This window comes from Mobula hypostoma, chromosome 16 (genome assembly GCF_963921235.1).
Source record: "Mobula hypostoma chromosome 16, sMobHyp1.1, whole genome shotgun sequence".
Lineage (NCBI taxonomy): Eukaryota > Metazoa > Chordata > Chondrichthyes > Myliobatiformes > Myliobatidae > Mobula > Mobula hypostoma.
This window is the reverse complement of record NC_086112.1, coordinates 23,799,691-23,819,899: the sequence shown is the minus strand read 5'-3', so window position 1 is coordinate 23,819,899 and position 20,209 is coordinate 23,799,691. Positions and strand designations below refer to the sequence as shown.

Here is a 20,209-nt window from a genome sequence, read left to right as displayed (position 1 = left end):
TGCTCCCACAACATATCCATACGAACACTTGAATTGCCAACAGATAGAAGGCTATGGGCCAAAGACATGCAAGTGGGCTAAGTACTAGAAAAGTGTTATCTGACAACATGTGAGTGCAGAATGATTTCAAAAGTGTGTTTGAAAAAATTAATTTGGTAATGTGGGGTGGTTCCTGTGTGACGACTTTTGCAACATTAGGATTAAGTAAAATAAGTATTTCAAAATTGTTAATATTTTTGTATTTGTGTCTTTTCCAGCCAAGAAAGCGACAGCAAACCTAATCTTTGAAGAGAAAAAGAGCACTTAAGCAATACCTTTAGAAAGCTTGCCTGTATTCTTTGCTCCCTGGGATCCAGAGTATTAAGATATTGCCTTTGGAAAGTTTTTTAAAAAATGCACACTTTAAATGTGTTTCTTATCTATGTACTCAATTTTACCAAAAGCAAGTGGAAAATGTAGTACTCAAATTTAATGTAATACTACATTCAATATTTAATTGCTTGCGAGAAGTTTTTGAACTATGTCAATGATAGAGGTTTAATTCTGAGTGTAGTTTCCCTGGTTTGTCTTGTCCTTTCATTGTATGGTGAATGTACAATAAACTTATCAAGTGATTGTTTTTTCCTTCGAACAATCTATTCAAATTGCCAAATATGCTAAAATTGCGAGTATGGTTTCTACAGCATTTTGCCATGTTATCAGTAGCTAGTACTGTGAATTAAACTAGAATATCACACAATAGAGGCAAGACATAGAAGGTATTTTTCACGCATCAGGATACTATAAACTTCTAATGAAATTTTAGTATTCTATATACCTACAATCTGTAACCCTTATTAAAACATTTCATAATGAGACTCTTGACTATGTGACCCAGCTGTGTTTTAAACTGTTTATTTAGCAATAGAGGTATTTAAGTCCATATTAAGATGCATGTCACAATTTCTTGGGAAAAGCTACAGGGTCCAGAGGTCTTCACAGGTGACTGAAAACCAGTTCAATTTAATTGTGCATCTGTAGCAAGAGAAGTAAAATTCCCTCAAAGATGAATCTGGCAAGTCTCATACATCACAAACATTTATAGATCTGAATGGGTGTAGGTAGGAAGAAACTTCATAACACTGCAAATCTTAAGGTAGAGGGTTTAGAATGAACTGAAACTTACTACCACAGCTGGCAATGTTGGGGGAAAAGTGGCTACAAGCAGGACTTGGAGCAAGACAAGTCTATGCTTACCAATAACAAAAAAGCCTCAGGTCATGAATTCAAATTTAACATTCTCAGCGTATAGGAATGGTTTGGATACACAGCCTAATTAAGACAATTTGGTGAATTGTGAACAGTTTAATTTGAAAGAATCCTGGTTGAAAAGTTAGGTTTTAAAAGCAGTGTAGAGTGAAGAGGTGTAGATGTTTAAGCAGGAAAGTGCAGATCCTTGGTTGCACAGCATAAACCCCATTGTGGAACTCTAATATTGTTGTATAGTTCACCAAGTGTAATGTCAAAAGAATGGTAGAATTCCAAGACCTGTGTTGTCAGAATACGTACATATTTATTCATTAGCATTACAAATGAGAGTAAAGGGTGATTGATTGTAATTTGGGACAAAATGGAATCCAAACAGAGGTATTTTGATTTGGCGTTGAAGTTTGAAGAAAGGCTTATAAATCAGCTACTTTCATCTGGAGTTGAATGGACTGAAATTGAGCTTCATGACCATCGACATCACTTGCTGCTACAGAAACAATGCTGATATGGAATTAGGGTACATTAAAACTTCCCTCACATCACAAGCAGTATGCCAAGGTCAGGGGAGAGCTTGAGATAGCAAAGGAGGAAGACAGTATTTTTCAGGTAAGTGGAACAAGAATTTCGATGAGAGGGAAAGAAAGTACATCAGCTTTAGTATTAGTATTGTCACATCCAGTTATTTATATAACATGAAACATCACATTTTGACATAGTCATACTTGAAATGTTAATATTTTCTGTCCTTCAAAGATGGGCTATGAAAGTTAAACTACAAATACTCATTACTATGAGTTAAAGCTCTGTTCTGTTAAGCATTGTGAAAACAAAAATCACTTGAATATTCAATAGTAGTTAGCAGGTTCCAAAAAGTAAAGTGAGGCTAAAACTTCAAGGTAACTTAACTTTGTTCCAAGAAATACAAAATGAGCTATGTTCATACTACCAAAAGACATCAACTCCAGAGCAGACCTGTAGTACCAGGAAGGTTAACTACTGAAAGGGTATCATAAAGAAAATGTTCCTAACATCATATATAATATTTTGAATGTCTTCCCATTATATAAATTAAATTTAAAAGATGAGATGCTGCCAGGCTTGCCGTATGACACTAAGCAAAAGAAAACAATGCTTAATGATCTGAAAATACAGGAACTATTTCACAATAAATTACTCAAGCCAGCACCATCAATGAAGTAATCACTTCTTCTTCTTCTTCTTGCTCTTTTTGCCCCCTTCCCCTGGCGGTGCATTCTGATCACCTCCTCCCATCTTCTGCGTCCTGGTTTTCAGTTTTGGAATCATTTCTGCTACATGCAACATTACCGATTTACCTAATGAGGTGAGGGAGAAAAAAAAAATTCTTCACAAATCTATTGTAACTTTTAAAATACCACCAACTTGGTTCTACTTATGCAATCAATAATTTCAGCGTTTCGGTATATATCACATGGCTTTAGTACTGGAAAGCTATTTCTGAAGCTATATAAAAAGGCATCTCATCCTCCAGCAGCAATTTCACCACTGAAAAATCTCTTACTTAGTTAAAAAACAACTTCCTTCCTTAAATAGACCAAACACTAAAAACCAACACAATTTTCTGATATTTCCAATTTTGGCCTGTTTCTGTGCTGTAATTGTTATATAGTTATATGGTTATCCTTAAAAAGTTTCATTATGGACTACCACTACTGAAATTTGGTTCTCATCTATTCTAGTATAATGTTGAAGTGATTCTAGAAATGACGCCATAAGTCAACTTTCTCAGTTCATTGTCACTCTCCCATACCCAATTGCTTCACTTCCTGGATTCTATGCCGAGGGCAAATATTTCCAGACCAAAAGGAGCTGAAGACTTTATATGACTGTTTGTGGGAACAGAGTGATCTGACGAAGAACACAGTAATTACCAGCTTACTAAACCAGTTCAGGAACAGAAACAGATCCCGAACCATCAGAGGTCATGCTTCAATCCTGGGCTAGTGATGGTAGGAGTGCCCCTGGAGATCCACTAGTTTACAATGAAGTGTGATTTGCCAAGCTGGTAGTACACAGATGAGCTTGAACATTTATTTAAAACATTGATGTTAATAACCCACCAGAATGAAGGCCACCTTATTTAAAGCCAGAAAACTTTGTTGACAGTGAAACTAATTTTAAGGATACATTTCAATAATGTTCCAATTTCCTGTCTTGTCTTGATATTTTTTTGGCTATTTCCTCCCATCAATATTCTTGTGTGCTTCCTATGTCATTAACAGCAGGAACATTTTCTTTGGGAAACAAAGTCTACTGAGAAGTTCCTATAATGTCACCAATTTAACTTTGTTTATGATTGTATATTGGTTGCCCCTGACTTGCCATCACTGCTACAGCTTCAACTCAAACCCCAAACTGGAGATCATCTTCCAAGGGAGAATTACACCAGAAACTTAACCAGCTGGCTGTGCTCAGTATAGCTTCAGAACATAGCCTGGTTTGAAAGTTAATATCTGCAGAATATTTTGATCCCTGACATTTCTCACTCTCTTCACTTACAGAAATGCAAACACTGCATGGGGTTTTCCAGGTCTGAGCTTTTGAAATGAAATTAGTCATGATAAAATAAAAATCAAACATCAACTTTCAAATAGTCTGACTGAAATCAAACCCAAATGGGCATTTAATATCGTAGAAAGGATTCTGAAGAAAATGGGAATAAAGAGACCATTGGTAAAAACAATTCGACTACTACTCAATCAAATATATATAAAGAGATGTGTTTGGTTACAGGTTTAACCTGTGCTTGGAGAGCTATCACCCTGCTTATTCTCATAGCCCAGTAAAGACTTAGCCTTCAAGTATGTGTGTAATTCTCTTTTCTAAAAAGTTATAATCCCATAATTTCAGATATACAGTGGCATGCGAAAGTTTGGGCACCCTTGGTCAAAATTTCTGTTACTGTGAATAGCTAAGTGCGTAAAAGATGAACTGACTTCCAAAAGGCATAAAGTTGAAGATGACACGTTTCTTTAATACTTTAAGCAAAAAAACTTTTATTTCCATCTTTTACAGTTTCAAAATAACAAAAAAGGAGAAGGGCTCGAAGCAAAAGTACTGCATGGCAGTACTTAGTAACACCGCCTTTGGCAAGTATCACAGCTTGTAAACGCTTTTTGTAGCCAGCTAAGAGTCTTTCACTTCCTGTTTGGGGGGTTTTCGCCCATTCTTCCTTGCAAAAGGCTTCTAGTTCTGTGAGATTCTTGGGCCATCTTGCATGCACTGCTCTTTTGAGGTCTATCCACAGATTTTTGATAATGTTTAGGTCAGGGGACTGTGAGGGCCATGGCAAAACTTCCAGCTTGCACCTCTTGAGGTAGTCCATTGTGGATTTTGAGGTGTGTTTAGGTTCATTATCCTGTTCTAGAAGCCTTCATTAGTCCACAGAACTTGCTTCCAAAATGCATCAGGCTTGTTTAGGTGTTCCTTTGAGCCTTTTGAATAGAACTTTTTGGCCGCAATGAGCAAAGGTATGTTTGGAGAAAAAAGGATGCAGAATTTCATGAAAAGAACCCCTCTCCAACTGTTAAGCATGGGGGTGGATCGATCATGCTTTGGGCTTGTGTTGCAGCCAGTGGCACAGGGAACATTTACTGGTAGAGGGAAGAATTAATTCAATTAAATACCAGCAAATTCTGGAAGGAAACATCACACTGTCTGTAAAAAAGTCGAGATGAAAAGAGGATGGCTTCTACAACAGGATAATGAACCTAAACACACCTCAAAACCCACAACGGACTACCTCAAGAGGCGCAAGCTGAAGGTTTTGCCATGGTCCTAACAGTCCCCCAACCTAAACATCATCGATCTGTGGATAGACCTCAAAAGAGCAGTGCATGCAAGACGGCCCAAGAATCTCGCAGAACTAGAAGCCTTTTGCAAGGAAGAATGGGTGAAAATCCCCCAAACAAGAATTGAAAGAGTCTCAGCTGGCTACAGAAAGCGTTTACAAGCTGTGATACTTGCCAAAGGGGGTGTTACTAAGTACTGCCATGCAGGGTGCCCAAACTTTTGCTTCGGGCCCTTTTCCTTTTTTGTTATTTTGAAACTGTAAAAGATGGAAATACAAAAGTTTTCTTGCTTAAAGTATGAAAGAAATGTGTCATCTTTAACTTCATGCCTTTTGGAAGTCAGTTCATCTTTTACTGGCTTAGCTATTCACAGTAACAGAAATTTTGACTGGGGAGCCCAAACTTTTGCATGCCACTGTAGCTATTACATTTGCTGTGTAAGGTTAGGTGAGCCAGAATTTGTTAGGAATATACTGGAAGGATTCTTGACAAATTATGTGGACAGGCTGATTAGAGGAGAGGCCAGACTGGATCTCGTACAAGGCAATGAACCTGGTCAGGTGACAGATCTCTTGGCAAGTGAGCGTTTAGAGACAGTAACCACAGTTCCATGACCTTTAGCATATCCTTGGTCAAGGTTAGGAGCAGATGGTATGGGAGAGAATTTCTTTGAGAGAAGCCTAATTACAACGCAATTAGGCAAAAACTTGGGAGCATAAATTGGGAATAAATATTCTCAGGTAAGCATATTACACAAATGTGGAACTTCTATAGGGGGTACTTGCATGGTGTTCTGGAGAGGTTCGTCCCATTGAAGCAGGGAAAGGATGACAGAGTGACAGAACCATGGTTGACCAGAGAAGTGGAACATTCAGTTAAGCGGAAGGAGGAAGCACACTTAAAGTTCGGAAAGCAAATATCTGACAGGACTCTCCAAAGTTATAAGGTAGCCAAGAGGAGCTTAAGGGGCTTAGGAGAGCTGGAAGGGGACTTGAGAAGGCTTTGGCAAATATAGGACCGATCAAAGATAAAGGAGGAACCATGTTTCTGCAGTCAGAGGTGGTAGGGGAGGTCCTTAAAGAACACATTGTATCAGTATTCACCAGTGTGAGGGCCCTTGATGAATGCAAGGTCAGGTGAATGTGCTAGAATGTGTCAAGGTTAAGAAAGAGGATGCTTTGGAACTTTTCAAAAGCATTAAGATAGACAAGTGTCTGGGCTGGACTGGATGTTTCCCAGGTAACTACAAGAAGCAAGAAGAGAGATTGCTGTGTCATTTACAATGATCATTGCATCTACACTGGCCACAGGAGTGGTACCAGAAGAATAGAGGACGGCACATGTCATCTCTTTGTTCAAGAAAGTTAACAGGGATACCCCTGGGAATTATAGACCAGTGGAGGGTTCTTAGGGACAGGATTTCCAAGCATTTGGAGAAGCATTGTCTGATTAGGAAGAGTCAGCATGGCTTTGTGATGGCTTGTTTCATCCCTCACGAGCCTGATTGAATTTTTTGAGAATGTGGCAAAGCATATTGATAAAGGTAGGCAGTGGACATGGTGTATATGAATATTAGTAAAGCATTTGAAAAGGTTCCCCCATGATAGGCTCATTCAGAAAGTCAGGAGGAATGGGCTCTAGGAAAACCTGGCTCTGTAAATTCAGACTTGGCTTGCCCATAGGAAGCTGAGGGGGGTTGTTGACAGAGCATATTCTGCCTGGAGGTCAGGGACCAGTGGTGTCCTGTAGGGCCCTGTTCTGGGACTTCAGGTCTCTCTGATTTTTATAAACAACTTGAATAAGGAAGTGGAAGGGTGGGTTAGTAAGTTTACAGATGACATGAAGATTGATGGTGGTGTGGATACTACAGGAAGTTTGAGCTTACAACTGGAAGAGGAACTGAGCTGAGAAGTGGCAGATGGAATTCAACCCAGAAAAGTGTGAAATGATTCACTTTGGCAGGTGGAATTTGAAGGCACAGTACAAGAGTTAACGGCAGGATTCTTAGCGGTACGAAGAAACAGGGGGATCTTGGAGTCTACGTCCACAGCTCCCTCAAAGTTGCTGTACAAGTTAAGAGGGCATGAGAACCGCGAGGTAATGTTGCAGCTCTATGAAAACCTGGTTCGTCCATACTTGTAGAGTATTAAAGTCAGTTCTGCTTTCCTTATTTTAAGGAGCATGTGGAAGCTTTAGAGAGAGTGCAGAGGACATTTACCAGAAAGCTGCCTCGATCAGAGACTATGTCTTATGAGGATAGGCTGAGCAGGTTAGGGCTTTTTCTCTTTGGAGTGAAAGAGTGAGAGGTGACTTAGAGGCACATAAGATAATAAAAGGCATAGACAGAGTGGAGAGTCAAAGACATTTTCTCAGGGAGGAAATGGCTAATACAAAAGGGCATAATTGTAATGCGATTGGAGGGAAGCATTTGGGGGGGAATGTCAGGGGTAGGTTTTTCCTTGCACAGAGAGTGATTAGCGTGTGGAACACACTGCTAGGGTTGCTGATTGAGGCAGATATACTAGGGGCATTTAGGAGACTCTTCAATAGGCAGACAGTTGAAAGGAAAATGGAGGGCAATGTGGGAGGGAAGAATTAGGTTGATTTTGGAGTTGGTTAAGAGATTTGCACAACATCATGGGCCAAAGGGCCTGTACTGTTCTATCCATTCTCCCTTGGATCCCAGGGACTTTTATTTTGTGACCAATCTGCCACATGGGATCTTGTCAAACGCTTTGCTGACATTGATCTTCATCAAGTACACTATCCTCTTCAACCCTACGTGTGACCTCCTTAAGAAGTTCAATCGAGTTAGGTATCCGACCTCTGATGGCATTGAAGAGTATAACATACAAGACATTGACATTGGTTCAAAAAAGAACAGCCAGAATACATATTATCCTAAATAATTCACAGCTACATTTAATAGATTCAGATGCTTACGTGTAGGAAACTGCTCTAAACACAAGGACTCATCTTCATTTCTCAACTGAACGCGTATTCTGCCTCGGAACTGTACGTCTCTGTTCCACTCGCGTGGGTAAAGTTTATTCTGAAAGCAGAGCACAGGACGCTACTAATGGTACACAGTCAGGCAGGCAAGTGAAATATTCGGCATTCAGTAAATTGAATAACAGAAATATTATACCTCTACAACAACACTTAACCCTGCTGCCATGCAAACATCTCGAATTTCTCCAAACGTTGGATTTTCGACAGCCTTTGAAAACACAAATATAAAATCAATGCTGATGCAGCAATGTCCATTTATGCTACATAACTCTTGTAAAGTATTCCCTTTAGTAGCTCACAGAGTAAATTCACCGAAAGTGAAGGCCAATATGTATGAGTAAACAGAATGGCCAAAGGCTTTGGCAGAACGGGCCTCAAGCTGATTAAAATGGTGTGGCTGAGGTAAAGAAAAATGAACTACAAGGCAAAGTGATAATTAATGACATGGAATGAAACGAACTGCAGGGACAATGGCCATCCCAGCCAAAAAAAATTGTTATTTCATAAAAAATACACCGAAATTAATCAGAAGAGATGCTACCTGACTGAGATTTAAAGGACACCTTTCAATAGAATTAATTAGACCAACGGAAACCCCTAAACCAAATTTTCATCATAACGCAAGATGAAACATTGGTCAGAGACAGAAAATGTGGAGGTGTAAAGGACAGGTTCCAAACCATGAGTTTGAAATTAAGTCTTACCTTTTCTGTTGGTATTCTTCGTCCTTCGGCAATGGTCTTTTTGCTGTTTATATATGCAGGATAAATGCAAATAAACCTTCAAAACAAAGAATTTTAACTCACAATCTTCCTCATACTTTCAAATGCATCAAGAAAAATACTATCGTCTGTGACAGATCTTCTGTAATTCTATGAATTTATATTGTTCCTCTACATTCAACAATACACTGCTTCATTTAATCAAAGTTGATTATCAATTGCCACTATAAATCTCATTTTAGGTCCAAACAGCCAACATTGATGCTTTGTAATCTTACACAACATCTAGCTTTTTAAATGTTTTTGTTGGATTTATATTTAAAGAACCTCATGGGAGGCTAATCCAGAAGATTAAGATGCATGGGATCCACGGCAACTTAGCTGTTTGAATTCAGAACTGGCTTGCGCATAGAAGACTGAGAGCAATGGGTGAAGGAACTTGTTCAAGCTGGAGGCCTGTGATTAGTGGAGTTCCACAGGGTCATGTGTTGGGACTTCTGCTGTTTGGAAGGTTAATAAATGATCTGGATGAAAGTGCGAATGGGTGGGGTAGTAAATTTGCAAATGATACCAAGATTGGTGGAGTTGTGGATAGCGTTGAAGACTGGCAAAGAATACAGCACAACATTGATCAGCTGTAACATAGAAACATAGAAACATAGAAAATAGGTGCAGGAGTAGGCCATTCGGCCCTTCGAGCCTGCACCGCCATTTATTATGATCATGGCTGATCATCCAACTCAGAACCCAGCCTTCCCTCCATACCCCCTGACCCCTGTAGCCACAAGGGCCATATCTAACTTCCTTTTAAACATAGCTAATGAACTGGCCTCAACAGTTTGCTGTGGCAGAGAATTCCACAGATTCACCACTCTCTGTGTGAAGAAGTTTTTCCTAACCTCGGTCCTAAAAGGCTTCCCCTCTATCCTCAAACTGTGACCCCTCGTTCTAGACCTCCCCAACATCGGGAACAATCTTCCTGCATCTAGCCTGTCCAATCCCTTTAGGATCTTATACGTTTCAATCAGATCCCCCCTCAATCTTCTAAATTCCAACGAGTACAAGCCCAGTTCATCCAGTCTTTCTTCATATGAAAGACCTGCCATCCCAGGAATCAATCTGGTGAACCTTCTTTGTACTCCCTCTATGGCAAAGATGTCTTTCCTCAGATTAGGGGACCAAAACTGCACACAATACTCCAGGTGTGGTCTCACCAAGGCCTTGTACAACTGCAGTAGTACCTCCCTGCTCCTGTACTCGAATCCTCTCGCTATAAATGCCAGCATACCGTTCGCCTTTTTCACCGCCTGCTGTACCTGCATGCCCACTTTCAATGACTGGTGTATAACGACACCCAGGTCTCGTTGCACCTCCCCTTTTCCTAATCGGCCACCATTCAGATAATAATCTGTTTTCCTATTTTTGCCACCAAAGTGGATAACTTCACATTTATCCACATTAAATTGCATCTGCCATGAGTTTGCCCACTCACCCAACCTATCCAAGTCACCCTGCATCCTCTTAGCATCCTCCTCACTGCTAACACTGCCACCCAGCTTCGTGTCATCCGCAAACTTGGAGATGCTGCATTTAATTCCCTCATCCAAGTCATTAATATATATTGTAAACAACTGGGGTCCCAGCACTGAGCCTTGCGGTACCCCACTAGTCACCGCCTGCCATTCTGAAAAGGTCCCGTTTATTCCCACTCTTTGCTTCCTGTCTGCTAACCAATTCTCCACCCACACCAATACCTTACCCCCAATACCGTGTGCTTTAAGTTTGCACACTAATCTCCTATGTGGGACCTTGTCAAAAGCCTTTTGAAAATCCAAATATACCACATCCACTGGTTCTCCCCTATCCACTCTACTAGTTACATCCTCAAAAAATTCTATGAGATTCGTCAGACATGATTTTCCTTTCACAAATCCATGCTGACTTTGTCCGATCATTTCACCGCTTTCCAAATGTGCTGTTATCACATCCTTGATAACTGACTCCAGCAGTTTCCCCACCACCGACGTTAGGCTAACCGGCCTATAATTCCCCGGTTTCTCTCTCCCTCCTTTTTTAAAAAGTGGGGTTACATTAGCCACCCTCCAATCCTCAGGAACTAGTCCAGAATCTAACGAGTTTTGAAAAATTATCACTAATGCATCCACTATTTCTTGGGCCACTTCCTTAAGCACTCTGGGATGCAGACCATCTGGCCCTGGGGATTTATCTGCCTTCAATCCCTTCAATTTACCTAACACCACTTCCCTACTAACATGTATTTCGCTCAGTTCCTCCATCTCACTGGACCCTCTGTCCCTTACTATTTCTGGAAGATTATTTATGTCCTCCTTAGTGAAGACAGAACCAAAGTAATTATTCAATTGGTCTGCCATGTCCTTGCTCCCCATAATCAATTCACCTGTTTCTGTTTGCAGGGGACCTACATTTGTCTTTATCAGTCTTTTCCTTTTTACATATCTATAAAAGCTTTTACAGTCCGTTTTTATGTTCTCTGCCAGTTTTCTCTCATAATCTTTTTTCCCCTTCCTAATTAAGCCCTTTGTCCTCCTCTGCTGAACTCTGAATTTCTCCCAGTCCTCAGGTGAGCCACTTTCTCTGGCTAATTTGTATGCTACTTCTTTGGAATTGATACTATCCCTAATTTCTCTTGTCAGCCACGGGTGCACTACCTTCCTTGATTTATTCTTTTGCCAAACTGGGATGAACAATTGTTGTAGTTCAATTGCTGTAGATATGGACTGAGAGATGGCAGATGGAGTTTAACCCAGATAAATGTGAGGTGTTACACCTCAGGAGGAGAAATGCAAGGAGATAGTACACTCCTAGAGGCAAAGTCCTTAATAGTGTTGCTGAGCAGAGAGATCTTGAGATCCAAGTTCAGACTCCTTGAACGTGGCTACACAGGTCAATAAGATGGTTAACAAGGTTTGTGGAATGCTCGCTTTTATTAGTCGAGGCATTGAGTTCAATAGTCAAAAGATTATGTTGCAACTTTAAAGAACTCAGGTTCGACCACACTAGAGTATAACATACAGTTCTGGTTGCCCCACTATAGGAAGGATGTTGAGGCTTTGGAGAGGGTGCAGAAGAGGTTTACTGGGATGCTGCCTGGTTTAGAGGGCATGTACTATCACGAGAGGCTGGATAAACTTAAGTTGTTTTCTCTGGAGCGTCGGAGATCTGATCGAGGTTTACAAGATTATGAGAGGCATGGATAGCGTGGAAAGAGAGGATTTGTTTCCCAGGGTTGAAATGTCTAATACCAGAGGGCATGCATTGAAGGTGAGAGGAGGTATGATCAAGGGGGATGTGTGGGGTAAGTTTTTTACTCTGAGAGTGGGGGATGCTTGGAATGCACTGCCTGGTATGGTGATAAAGGTAAATACATCAGAGGTTTTTAAGGGTTGTTCAGATAGGCACATGAATATGAGGAAGAAGGGGTGATATGGACATTGTGCAGGTAGGGGGGATTAGTGTTTAGGTTTTTCTGATTTACTTTTTAGCTGGGTCGGCACAACATTGTGGGCCGAATGGCCTGTTTCTGTGCTGTACTGTTCCATGCTCCATGTTCTAAGTATTTAGTTCTCCCTTTGGTAATATCCTAAAGCAAGGTTAAGTTTTCCTGTCACATTTTCCAATAAAGTTCACAGACATTTTATTCTAGATATTCCCTAGCATAGTAAATACTTAGTACGCACAAAACCAAAAGAATGCAGAGGTCGAAAATCAGAAAGCAAAACAAATATTCTGGAAATAACCAGATATTGAGAGAGCTTAACTGGGTTTGAATATAATTTAAGTTTGCAGATGACAAACTCAGTTCTACCAACTAATATAAAATCTTAATGGATTTCAAGAGAGTAAACCTTGCTTGATCAATCTCGAAGTATTTAAATAACAGAGACCAGACAATGGGAATCCAGTATAGTACCTATTCAGATTTTGAAAAGGCCTTTGACAAGGCACTCAGATAGAATCAGAATGAAGGTTTATTATCTCTGACATGTCATGAAATTTATGTACATAAATTCTGCAAAAGAGGAACAAGCTAGTGTCCATGAACTGTTCAGAAATCTGATGGCAGAGAGGAAGAAGCCATTCCCAAAACACTGAGGGTCAATCTTCAGATTCATGTACACCCTCTCCCTAATGGTAGTAAAGAGCAGAAGATATGACGTGGGTGGAGATGGATGGTATCTTGTTGGGGCATCACCTTTTGAACAGGCCCTCGATGGTGGGAAGGGTTCTGCCCATGATGGAGATGGTGGCGTCTACAACCCTCAGCAACTTCTTTCGATCCTGTGCAATGGCCCCTCCACACCAGGTGGTGATGCAACCAATCTAAAAGCTCAACGGTGCATCTGAAGAGATTTGCGAGTCTTTGGTAACATAACAAGTCTTGCTAAACTCTTCAGAAAAGTATATCCACTGGCGTGCCTACTCCACAATTGCATCAATATGTTGGGTCCCAGAAAGATCCTCTGAAATGTTGACACCAAGGAACTTGGAAGTTGCTCCCCCTTTCTACCACTGATCCCTCAATGGAAGACTTGAGTGTGTTTTCCCAACTACCTTTTCCTGAAGTCTACAATAAATTCCTTGGTCTTGCTGACGCGAGTGCAGGGTTGTTGTTCTGACACCACTCAGGCAGCCGATCAATCTCATTGGCATCATCAGTAGGCAAAGTCCTTAAGGTGCACCTGCATTGACTGTCAGCGAGGAGATGTTATTACTGATTCACACTGACTGGTCTCCTGGTAAGGAAGTCAAGCATTCAGTTGCAGAAGGAGGTATAGAGGCCCAGGTTTTGAAGCTTGTTGATTAGTACTAAGGGTATGATGGTGTCAAATGCTGAGTTGTAATTTGTAAACAAAAGCCTGGCATATGCTTTCCAATTGTCCAGGTGGTCCAAGGCCCAACAGAGAGCCAGTGAAATTGTGTCTGCTGTTGCCCTGTTGTGGTGGTAGGCAAATTACAGCAGATCCAGGTCCTTGCTCAGATAGGAGTCAACTGAAGCAATGAGTGTCCTCTCAAAACAATTCATCACAGTAGATGTGAGTGCTATCAATAGTCAATAGACAATAGATGCAGGAGTAGGTCATTCGGCCCTTCGAGCCAGCACCGCCATTCACTGTGATCATGGCTGATCATCCACAATCAGTACCCCGTTCCTGCCTTCTCCCCATATCCCTTGACTCCGCTATCATTAAGAGTCATTGAGGCAGCTCACCCTACCCTTCTTGGGCATCAGTTTGCTTGATGCCCTTTTGAAGTTCAAGTTCAATTGTCATTCAACCATACTCATGAATACAACCAAATGAACTAGCGTTCCTCTGAGGCCAAGATACAAAATACAGTACACCCTATCCTCGTTCTATGCAGAGGATACGTTCCTCGAGGTTGACACATAATGCGAAATCGCGTAATATGAATAATTATTTAAATGGAGAAAATGGGGATGCGTTCCAGAGGGCTTCCTAAATATGTTTTATCTGTAATTTATTCACATTTTTTTTTCATACCAATACGACACAAAAGCAGTACTACAAAACATTTGCATTATATTTCATCAATTTAAGGTAATATTCAATGTAATAAATCACAGAAAGTTAACATCCTAGGGTGAACAGTACTCACCAACAGTGGCAGGTGTGTTCGCAACGGGAGGTGAGTGGTTGTTGTGTTGTCGGGCAGCTTTACATGGATAAGGTGGATGGTTGTGGTCATCAGGATCATATCAAGCACAGCAAGAGGTGAAGGAAGACTCACAGAACTCTTAGAGCTGCTGGCAGCAGAAGGTGATACCGATTTAAATAAAGTGATGAGGGTTGTTTGCTCGGCAGCATTTGGTTTTTCAGCATAAATTTGCTTGTAGGGAAGAAGGGTTGACGGCAGGGAATGACTGAAATGCTGACTCCGTTCTAAACGTGGGTCCATGTCCATTGCCATATGCGCCAAGTGTTCCCACTTCCACCATTCCCTCACCATTGGTAAACTCCTGGGATTTTCAAAATTGTCTGTTGCTTGCAGCATCTGAGAAATATTTCGCTGTAAAAAATTACGTACGCCTTGAATGTGGATTACACCTTGGTCGAGTGGTTGTATCAGCGATGTTGTGTTAGGCCGCAGGAAACGCACTGTTATGTTAGGATGAATGCTATCCAAGTGTTTAGGATGGGCTGGCTCATTGTCAAGCAACAAAAGAACTTTAAAGGCAAGATTCTGTTCCCGGCAGTAGCGTCCCAGAGCTGTGTTACCTTCAGCTGATGCCGCGCTGTTTAAAATTTCCAACTTTTTTTCAAGTGTTGAAGCAGTTCTCTGTCGCTCGGCTGATGGGCCAGGACATGACATCGGACGCTTAGGAGGCATAGTGAAATATTTTAAGCACAAAATCACTGCACCGTAGGTAAAACCAACAAAAGTTTAAGATCGTGAATCCACACCTTGCCAAAACCAATACAAGACTGGCGGGAGTGAAATTGTGGCGCGTGCACCTAACTTGTATTGGCGGGAAAGCAGTGCTCCTTGCATAACTGTGAGTTTTTGACGCATATAACGAGACGTTGGTAGAAATAGGTTCCTCGCATAACTGTGAATCCACATAGTCTGAAGGCGCATATAACGAGGATAGGGTGTACCAATAGTCACACACAGTACATATAGCACATAAAATTATCACAGGAGAGAAAAAACAATTACAAAACCAAAACAACCCATATACCTGAGTAATATGGCCTGTAGATTGATGGTACATGGAAGCTGTCCTGAAGCCATGTTTCTGCAATAACAGCCTGCAACAGTTTCTCATCTTGTGCAAGCGCAGCCACAGGTGATTGCAAACCAGTCTGACTGCCACTGAGCAAACACTGGAGGGCAGCACCGACCAGAGGGGTCAGTCCCCAATCCAGCACAGCATCCAGCGGCACATAGCCTACTCCAGCGTCTTCCTTCCCGGCAGCCGAAGCACAAGAGCCTTGTCTATACAACTACCAAGCAATGCAGTCCACTGCCGTCAGTCTTGCCAATGAACCCGTGAATTGAACTCACAGTGTTCTACCTTCGCAATACCTAATAGGGTCTGGTGATCATAATAAAAACGTCCAGGACAATCACCCACGCCATCTGTTGGACCACGCTCTGCGTACTGCCTCTGGGTGGCTGGAGCAGGCTGCAACACGGTGCGTAGAAGTCCAGCTCCACCACTGTCCAGCAACTCTCTAGTGGGGCAGGCCTGCAGTACTTCGTGTTGATACCCAGCAGTGTCTGGCCATCGTCAAGAGACGTAAAGGACAAACAATTACACCTTTGTTTGGATCCGGAGGGGCCAATGCGACCAAGCACGTCGCCAGCTTCCTGGAAATAGGTGGGAATCTCCTACTGCACCAGTGGGAGACTGAAGATGTCCTTGAACAATCCCCTTAGAACCTCTTTGTATATTCACTAAAAAAACACATTCCAATGCAAGCTTTATCATAACAATTTTCTATGTATTAGGACACCACAGTATTTTTGATCTCAGCATTTTCCTAACTACCGATGATAGGTTAATAGACTGGCTGTTCCCTTTTCTATATAGTAGAGTCACATTTGCTTCACTCCAGTCTGCAGAAAACATTGCAAGTGGGATAAAGTTATAGACTCAGTAATACAGAACCGAAACAGGCTGTTCGGCCCAGCGCCCAGTTACCTCTACAACTATCTCTTTCAAAGCTGCTTATGTACAACACTAAAGACCCAGGTAATGTCAATAACTTCCCTAGGCAGAAGAGAACCAGTGTCTCTTGTACAAGAAAACTAGGTATGACTTGTGGAGGGCTATTTCAAGAGTGAAGAAATAATTCCGAGTGAGGTTGGAGGCGCCATCGGATGCACGTCAACTCTGGCATGGTTTGCAGGACATTACTTCGTACAAAGCAAAACCCAATAGTAAGAACGGCAGAGTTGCTTCACTAGCAGATGAGCTCAGCGCCTCCTATGCCCACTTTGAAAGGGAGAATATTGCTATTGCTGTGAAGATCCCTGCTGCACTTGGTGACCCTGTGATCTCTGTCTCGGAGGCCGATATCAGGCTGTCTTTCAGGAGGGTGAACCATTGCAAGGCGGCAGGCCCCGATGGAGTATCTGGTAAGGCTCTGAAAACGCGTGCCAACCAACTGGCAGGTGTGTTCAAAGATATAAGCAATCTCTCACTGCTAAGGTCAAAAGTTCCCTCCTACTTCAAAAGGGCAACAATTATACCAGTATCCAAGAAGAGTAGTGTGAGCTGTCTTAATGACTATTGTCCAGTAGCACAAACATCTATGGAGATGAATGCTTTGAGAGGTTGGTCATGGCTAGAATCAACTCCTGCCTCAGCAAGGACCTGGGCCCACTGTAATTTGCCCATCACCACAATAGATCAACAGCAGATGCAATCTCAAATGCCTCTTCACATGGCCTTAGACCACCTGGGCAATACAAACACCCATGTCAGGATGCTGTTTATTGACTATAGCTCAGCACTTAACACCAGCATTCCCACAATCCTGATTGAGAAGTTACAGAACCTGGGCCTCTGTACCTCCCTCTGCAATTGGATCCGGGACTTCCTAACCAGAAGAACACAACCTGTCTGGATTGGTTATAATATCTCCTCCTCGCTGATTATCAACACTGGTACGCCTCAGGAGTGTGTGCTTAGCCCAGTGCTCTACTCCCTTTACCCATGACTGTGTGGCTAGGCAGAGCTCAAATACCATCTATAAATTTGCTGATGATACAACCTTTGTTGGTAGACTCTCAGATGGAGATGAGCGGGCGTACAGGAGCAAGATATACCAGCTAGTCGAGTGGTGTCGCAGCAACAACTTGCACCCAATGTCATCTAAGACGAAAGAGCTGATTGTGGACTTCAGAAAGGGGAGGACGAGGGAACATGAACCAATCCTCATAGAGGGATCAGAGATGGAGAGAGAGAGCAATTTCAATTTTCTGGGTGTCAAGATCTCCAGGGATCTAAGCTGGTCCCAGCATATCAATGCAGCTATAAAAAAGGCAAGACAGTGGCTATATTTTAATAGGAGTTTAAAGAGATTAAGTTTGTCACCTAAAACACTTGAAAACTTCTGTAGATGTACTGTGGAGAACATTCTGACAGGTTGTATTATTGTCTGGTATGGGGGCGGGGGGGGAGGGGGCTACTACACAGGATTGATGGAAGTTACAGAAAGATGTGAAATTAGTCAGCTCCATCATGGGTACTAGCCTCTATAGTTTCCAAGACATCTTCAAGGAGCAATGCCTCAGATCCATTATTAAGGACCCCCAGAACCAGGATATGCCCTCTTCTCACTGTTAACATCAGGAAGGAGATACAGAAGCCTGAAGGCACACACTCAGCGATTCAGGAACAGCTTCTCCCCTCTGCCATCCGATTCCTAAATGAGCATTGAACACTACCTCAACTTTTTTAATATTATCTGTTTGGCATCATTTTTAATCCAGCTATTTAATATACAAACATATACTCATTTACCGCTGCCGCTAAGATAACAGATTTCACGATGAAGCCGATTCTGAACACACACACAATACGCGGGAGGAACATTTTGCGGCGGTGTGACGTCACCGTCGACACGCCGATGTTCCATCTGCAGCGTTCCGATGGATTCCCCCAACGGAGATACCGTTCAAAAGGAAGCCCCATCGCTCTGTCCGGAGCGACAGATGGTTACCTGTCTTTATCGGCATGACTTTTATCCATGTACACCATACTGTCTCACGCTGTTACTCTTCACTCCTCCAACTCCCGCCGTCCACAGCGACCCAATCGGCAAACCGGAAGTTCCTTTCTCATTGCTGCATCATTTAATCTGTCTGCTATTATTGGCCCAAGTGGTTGTCAATCATCAGGTTAACTCAACTTCCGCTATCGCAAAATAACATTCTGGGTTTCTGACTCCTGGGGGCTTTGGAACTAAGAAGGATGCAACTGATGGCAAACTACTGGGCTAACTTGCAGGGGCACAATGATTCTCACCCTACTAAAGGAGTGTTGCAGGAGTGCTGGGAAAATGGGAGGTTTCAGAGGGATACCTTTAGTCGGGTAGGGAATGATATTGCGAAAGAATGTGGAGTATATGATCTGAGGATAAGTCCTTCAGTAGTTTATCCGGTTGTAGCTCCATGGAAGCTTGTATGGCCTGACATAGACTGGCATTTGTTAGAGGTAAAAAGGAAAGAAAGATATAAAACAGATTTGGTAAATGCATTTAACTGTCATGTGATGGAAAAGTATAGTGATTATACTCACATTTATACAGATGGTGCGAAGGAACCTGAAACAGGAGTGACAGGGTTTGGGGTGGTAATACCAGCAAAAGAAATTGGATTCAGCAGAAGAACATCTAATAAGTTAGGGGTGTTTACAGTGGAGATGCTGGCAGTGTTGTTTGCGTTGCAATGGGTGCAGAAAGCCAGACAAGCCAAAGCATTGATATGTTCAGATTCATCCTCAGTTCTAGCAAGTTTAAGGTCTTTTCACACAAACAGTCGGCAAGATGTACTTTATGAAGTCCTTCAGTTAGTTACAAGAATTGCAAATCAGGGAGGTCAGGTAAAATTTCTATGGGTTCCAGCATATGTAGGGGTGAAGGGGAATGAGAGGGTGGATGAGTTGGCAAAGAGGGCGTTAAAGAAAGAAATTGTGGAAATGCACATTAGTATCAGTAAAGCAGAGGTTAAGTGTGTAATCTGGGAAAAAGTCAACTGAATGTGGCAAGAAAGATGGGACAGGGAGGGGAAAGGGAGGCATTTATATCAAATACAAAAGAGTATTGCAGTTACTAGGGTAGGTAATGGAAACAGAAGAGAGGAAATTGTGTGGACTAGGTTAAGGCTGGGGCACTGTGCATTAAACAAAACATTGAAAATGATAGGGAAACACCAGACAGGATTGTGGGAGGAATGTCAGGAAGAGGAGTCAGTAGAACATGTAGTTCTGAGTTGCAGAAAGTATGGGATACAGAGAGAGATGATGAGAAATAAATTAAGGGAGATGGGGATGCAGGAATTCACATTAAAAGGGTTGCTGGGCATGGGTGAGAGAGCACAAGTCCGGGTATTTTTAGCGTTTTTAAGGGGTACAGGGGTTTTTTATAGAATATGACGAATAAACAGGAATAGGATACTAGGATGGTCAAAGATGGGAGGGTGAAGTGTAGGTGTGTGTGTGTGTGAAGGGATTTAGAATGTATGTCTAGTGCACATTCTGGAGCAGAGGGTGGCGGTAATGCACCATTAAGCTGGATGCCAACCGCCGCAAAACAAGATACAGACAGACAGACCCCTGGGGGCGAGGATGGAGTTAGGCTCAGCGGCCACTTTTAGAAGGAGAAA

The 20,209-nt window shown here is 42.0% G+C and overlaps 2 protein-coding genes across 2 annotated transcripts in view; one reads left to right on the top strand and one right to left on the bottom strand.

Annotated features, from left to right (window-relative positions):
• The window catches only part of reep5 (receptor accessory protein 5), a 39,050-nt gene extending 38,429 nt beyond the window's left edge, over positions 1-621 (top strand). Inside the window, exon 5 of the mRNA XM_063068644.1 lies at positions 258-621. Within this exon, the coding sequence (XP_062924714.1) occupies positions 258-307 (50 nt within the window). The 3' untranslated portion in view covers positions 308-621. The remainder of the gene's footprint in view (positions 1-257) is intronic.
• Positions 622-896: 275 nt separating this feature from the next.
• srp19 (signal recognition particle 19) lies at positions 897-18,673 on the bottom strand. Its single transcript, XM_063068645.1, has 5 exons — positions 18,547-18,673; positions 8,795-8,870; positions 8,227-8,298; positions 8,022-8,130; positions 897-2,582 (listed from the first exon to the last, which is right to left on the bottom strand). The coding sequence occupies exons 1-5, from the start codon at positions 18,582-18,584 to the stop codon at positions 2,449-2,451; spliced, it is 429 nt and encodes a 142-aa protein (XP_062924715.1). The 5' UTR covers positions 18,585-18,673; the 3' UTR covers positions 897-2,448.
• Positions 18,674-20,209: the final 1,536 nt, after the last annotated feature.

Bases quoted from the DNA above. Each gene is read 5' to 3' on its own strand.
- srp19 (XM_063068645.1), bottom strand. From the start codon at position 18,584: ATGGTGTACATGGATAAAAGTCATGCCGATAAAGACAG. The intron at 8,299-8,794 runs GTAAGACTTAAT...GTGTTTTCAAAG, and splicing joins GAAGAATACCAACAGAAAAG to GCTGTCGAAAATCCAACGTT. The intron at 8,131-8,226 runs GTATAATATTTC...CTCTGCTTTCAG, and splicing joins GGTTAAGTGTTGTTGTAGAG to AATAAACTTTACCCACGCGA.